This window comes from Chaetura pelagica, unplaced genomic scaffold (assembly GCF_000747805.2).
Source record: "Chaetura pelagica isolate M959 unplaced genomic scaffold, ChaPel_1.0 scaffold142, whole genome shotgun sequence".
NCBI classification, from domain to species: domain Eukaryota; kingdom Metazoa; phylum Chordata; class Aves; order Apodiformes; family Apodidae; genus Chaetura; species Chaetura pelagica.
The window spans coordinates 814572-820168 of NW_009952973.1; the positions used below are offsets into that span (position 1 = coordinate 814572).

A 5597-nucleotide genomic window follows, 5' to 3' on the forward strand; every position below is an offset into this window, starting at 1 on the left:
CGGGGGGCCGCCGGGGCGGGGCAGCGCAGCGCTGCCGCGGGGGGAGAGCAGCGCCGGGGCCCGGCCCTGCGCCCTCCCCACGGTAAGAGCGCGGCCGGCGTTTCACACAGCGCACTGAACCTCCGTCTGCTGTCCTCTTGTGCTCTCGTTGCAGCCTTGATTAGCCTGTCCTTCGGGGGAGCCGTCGGCCTCATGTTCTTGATGCTGGGATGCGCCCTCCCCCAATACAAGTAACGTGTGCTCTGCCCGCCTTGCTCTTTGCATGCCTGTAGCTCCGGAGTGCTTTGGCTTTCAGAATGATGAGCTGTTAAGTCCTGTGTGTGTGTAGGGGAGGTTGGTTATTTTTTTTATCTCAAAATGTTGAGGTAGCAAAAAACCAAAAAGGATTTAATTCACTGCAAACTGATACAGAACACACTGTCCAGACGTGTCTCCGATGTTGTGCCTCTGCAGCTGATGAGCAGATGACAACTCCTCAAGTAGAGAGCAAGTATCTCTTGTCAGGGACTTAAGTGTTGTGGTTTTCTCTGATTGCTTAGTGGTAGCTGGGCAGTGGGGGGCTGTCCCATGGATTCCTGGCTGCTCCCAGCCCTGGTGATGCAGCATCTGAGGTAATTGCAGCTGCTGTCTTTGCTTTCAGTCTGTTGATTCCTGCCTCGTAGTTTCCAGGAGATATGAAGCAATAGACCAGTAGTGCAGGAAGTTTATTCTGTGGCTTTGGTCCTTTCCAAGTCAGTGTTGACTTTACAGAAAATCTTCTAAAGCACTGTATTTAATGTTAATTAAATATCAAATATCCTGTTGGTAGCCCTGTTCATGGTTGTGAATTGCAGTTCTCTACATGTATGATTAGCTTTCTTACACCAGTTTTCCTTTGTTGTAAAGCTATGGTTGGTGACACACACCTGGAAGAGGGAGCCTGTTACACAGTCATCCTTCAAGCAGTGTAATAAAGTTCTATTGATACAATGTGTAGCTGCATTCCTGTGTGTGTGTGAGAAATCTAGTTTGGTGACCTGCAAGCAATGAAAGAAAACGTTGCTGAATATGCTGGTGTAATTTTTTAAGGTTTTTGTTGCTTATGTTCAGATTTAAAAAAAAAAGAAAAAAAGGTTGGGAGCCCCATGGCTGCTGAGCATTGGCTGAGAACTGTGCTCTGCTCCAGATGTGTGTGCTGAAACCTTATGGGCAGAATGTCATGAAGGCTCTGCTAGGGCATCTCTAACTCTCAAGTAAAGCTGGCAGGTTAAGCTCGAGAATTAAGCTCATATTGTGAGGTGGTGTTGGATTTGCTTAGTGAAATGTGGCTTTATGGATGTCCTGTCGGTGAGCTCCGCTGCTGCCATTGAGGATTCATGCTGGATTCATGTTGGGGTGTTCCAAAGCAAAGGATTTGCTGTCTCTGGGGTTGTGTCTGGCTTTCCTGGATGTGGATGCTGGATGTGGAAAATGCCTTGCATTGCTTTAAGGAAGAACAGGAAGAAAATCAAGTTTAATTTTACCTTTTCTTCTCCTTTCTTTTTCAGCCAGTACTGGCCACTGTTTGTTCTGTTTTTCTACATCCTTTCTCCTATCCCGTACTGCATAGCAAGAAGATTAGTAGATGACACAGATGCTGCAAGTAATGCCTGCAAGGAGCTAGCAATATTCCTTACAACAGGCATTGTTGTCTCAGCGTTTGGGCTACCCATAGTGTTTGCGAGAGCACAACTGGTTAGTAATATTTCAATCTGTGAAATATTTTTTCCTAAAATAATTGTGTTTTTTATGTTTTGTTGTTTTTTTTTTACTGAAGATAAAGCTCTCATGCACTGAGCAACTTGTATAAATACATTCTTAAGGTGCTTGCAGTGGAAACAATCAGAGTTCTTTTGGCAAGAAAAACTAAGACTAGAAACTGAAGTGTAGCAGAATGTAATATTTGCCAGTGGCTTCACCTGGTCTTGGAGTAAACCCTAACAGTCTATGTGCTGTGCAGAGAAAATGAGTTAGAAAATAGTGTGAAAACTCAACAGGCAACCAAGCAAATATAAAAGTGTATAGAATACTTAGAAAGCAGTTTGTGGAATAGCTGGACTAATGAAGCATGAATAAACTATGCACTGTAAATTACACAGGTATTATTTTTTAAAAACTTCTGGGTTGTCATTACATCTGTCCTAGTATATGGCTTTTCACTGAAATCCTGCAAGAGATGGCTTTGTTTGTGTGAATTTCAGAGAGCACTACTAAATGAAAAAACACTGAATGCACTTTCCTAGAATCTCTTTAGGCAGGAACAGCTCAAATGATTGGTTTGAATGCCTCATACCCTTGGAGTAATCCACTTGCTCTCCTTGGAAAACATTCACCTCCCTTTTGTAATGGGCATATTTGCCAGCATTTTGAAGAGCTGCATCTTCAGATGTCTGTTTAAAAAAAGTCATACAGCATGGGTAGCAAGTATAGCTGGGCTGCAGATGTGTGATGCTCTGGACTAGCCTTACTTGACTGGTTTTGGATGTTGCAGCAAACCAGCTGTGCCTGCTAGCTGCTGCTTTGAACACGCTGGAAGAAACTTGCCCTGCCGCTTGGCTGTGAATTGGTTGAGTCATTTGGGGTAAACTCAGCCTTCCTAGTGTAGCCACAATTAATGAGATACCACCTTTTTGCATCGTGGACCTGTTGCTGAATTTTGGCTGTAGTGTGACATTAAGATGTTGCCTTTTTCTAGTTGGTATTCAGTTAAAAATGTGTCTAACTCAATTGTTCTTATTCACAGATTTACTGGGGTGCGTGTGCGCTCGTTCTTACGGGAAATACAGTCATCTTTGCCACGATCCTAGGATTTTTCTTGGTCTTTGGCAGCAACGATGACTTCAGCTGGCAACAGTGGTGAAAGGAGGATCAGAGAACTATGACAGGCATCTTGTCATGCAGTGGCCATCCATACAAATGAGAGAATGGGCAATAAAGAGAAGTAGCATAGCAAGCCTCTTGACTATTCTAGATGCTCCTTTTCACCTTGTTTGTGCTGAGTGTACTGCTGTTGCTGACAGGGTTTCTACATTTTTATGAAGTGGAGAGATGATTGGTTTCATTTTTACCTATGGTATGTTTTTAGGTGCTCTCTTGATTTAAAATTGTCATCCTTCTGTCTGGTGTTTATGTGAAGCTTTAAATCTGAAACAAGAATGTTTAAACATGGTTTAAAAGAAAAGATTTAAAGTTTTGTGTTTTTAAGTTAAGCATTAATACTGTGTTTAAAAAAAAAAAAAAAGATTTTTATGGTATGGTGATTAAATTATATACAGGCTGAATGGAAGTAAGACATTGTGCACCACCATTGTAAATTACCAGGTCAATAGATTGCTGCTGTATTTTGGCAGAGGCAAGGTGGGACGGGGAGTACCAGTTGCAGATTTTTCTTCTGCCCATACCTCAAACTGGGTGATGAATGTTGATAGCCTTCATTTCAGGAGAAGGCTGAGGAGCAGGTAGAGTTATTTGGGAGAAGTCCTAAATTTTAACACCACTAGCATTTTTACCTGCTTTGTTATCATTTCTTGTGTGGCTGTGACATTCAAATACTCCGTAAATATATTGATGCTATGACATACAAAACTGAGGTGTATTGTAGGGGAAGGGAAAATGATGTTTAAATTCAATTTAAAAAAAAATCTTTTGAACTCTATTTATAAGTATTGTATGGTTTTGAACTTTTATGTCAGCTTTTTACCACAAAGATGGTAAAATGTTTGTTTATGGAACTACTGGTCTGTTAATTTGAAACATATACAGAGCTATTTCCTCCGTCCCCTTTTTAATTTATTTTATACATAGTATATATACATATAATAAAACAGCTTTTCAAATGTAGATGAAAACTCTGTGTTAAGAATTTTTCTTTTTCCCTCTTCACACAATGCAGTTGAGGTGTGACTTTTTTGGAAGTCTCTGGCTGAACTGACTTCACTGGCTGTTTTTAAGTTCTTATGCACTGTTAGTTAATAACATTTAATGTTATGTCTGTAACTGTAGCTTGTGTTCTGTAAGATTGCACATGTAGCTTCAATTATTTAAGATGGGTTTCTGCATACCTCTCAATTGTCTGGACTTTCCTCATTTAAATAAATCTACCATTTGATCACAAGGAAGTTGATGTATGCCAGGTAACCAGGTTTGATTGTACCACAGGCAGTGATAAACTTGACCAAACATACTTCTAAGGGAAACTTACTGTGCATAATTAAAAGCTGACGATTGCTTAGGTTTTGCTTTACAGTGGAGCAGTACCAAAAGGCACAGAATTGCAGGTTTTAGCTGTAGTATTTGTGCAGAGATGTAAACTAAGTATAAAGCTGGGATATTTGAAGTCTGCTAGTAATGGTAGTTATGTACAAGATATGCTCAAGGAACTGATAGCAGCAGGTGGGGGCAGTGAGGGTGTAGCTATGTGAACGCACTTGTTCGCGTTGTCCTGTGTTTAACAAGAGCTCAATTTTATCCCTGCTGGTAGAAGAACAATTAGGTGCCAAGACTGCAGTGCAGAAGCTGGTCTATAGCAGATGGGTCTCGTGGACACACGTGAGTGCTTCGCCAGGCTGCCTGAAGTGGTGATGTTTGGAGGTGCGTGAGGGCTGTAGAATGACTCGTTTCATCGCCTTTCTCAGTGGGACTTCTCCATCCCTGTCCAGAATGACAGATGCTTCCAAAGCAGGGGCTAAATTTGCTGTCCTTTGCAGTCCTTGTGAAGGAGGAATGCTTAGGACTTGTTTTCCAAACCTGTTACAAACGCCTCTTTTTTTGTGATCAGGAACTGTTCTCTCCTTCATTCCTGTGCTGCTGAGCCTGCTTCTCAACGTGATGCTGCTCTGGATGAGCAGGTGGGCCATAAAGCTGGCCGTGTATGCATGGCTGGTGCACTGTCTGTGTGTTGATTGTGTGGCAGCGTTGCCTTCCTTTGCTTGCACCCCGGGTACGTGCAGTATTGCCCTGCCTTGGGAACTAGACACTTGAGAGGTATGGACCCGTGTAAGATGCACTGAGACAGCGTTGCCATCCTTCCAGGGGGAAAAAGCTTTGAACAATAAAAGTTTTAAATATCAATCTTGAGTTCTGTACATTTAATCAAAAGTCCTCTTATTTTAAAAGAGTATTTTGTGTAAGCATTGTGTGGGCTTTTTCCTTCCTTTAACGTGGTTGTCACTCCTGTCGAAGATGTGTGACCAGGTGACTCAGGAGTCCTTCAGGGTGAGTATCTGTGTCCTTTAGCCCGGACTGTGCAAGGAGGCTGCATTGTCTGGTGCTGCACCCGTTGTCTCTCACACCTGCAGCGGTATCACCGGTCTGTGTTCGCAGCCCAGTCTGACCTGTTGCTGTCACCGCACAGCCGTGGCCGGCTTCGTCCTCTGATGCGTTTCCCGTTTTTATTCTAAAAGACCATTTTCGGTAGCATTTGGCGTTTCTGAAACTTGAAAACGGAGGGCTGGTGGCGGCCTTGGAGCAGAGGAAAGTGAGGGGTAAGCGGCGGGAGATCCTCTGGGGGACCGGGCCGGGGCGCGGGGCCAGGGCAGGCGGGCCGGGGCGTGGGGCCGGAAGCGGGGCCGGGGCGTGGG

At 43.5% G+C, this 5597-nt stretch overlaps 2 protein-coding genes across 2 annotated transcripts in view; both read left to right on the forward strand.

The window, feature by feature from the left end:
* Positions 1-159: 159 nt before the first annotated feature.
* Positions 160-3236, forward strand: LEPROTL1 (leptin receptor overlapping transcript-like 1; the record flags this gene model as incomplete). Its single annotated transcript, XM_009995877.1, has 3 exons — positions 160-230; positions 1527-1713; positions 2762-3236. Coding segments are annotated over 3 exons (375 nt in total), but the record flags the coding sequence as incomplete, so codon positions are not given.
* Positions 3237-5199: 1963 nt separating this feature from the next.
* Positions 5200-5597, forward strand: part of SRP72 (signal recognition particle 72kDa) — a 15217-nt gene continuing 14819 nt past the window's right edge. The window contains exon 1 of the mRNA XM_009995969.1: positions 5200-5232. Within this exon, the coding sequence (XP_009994271.1) occupies positions 5200-5232 (33 nt within the window). The remainder of the gene's footprint in view (positions 5233-5597) is intronic.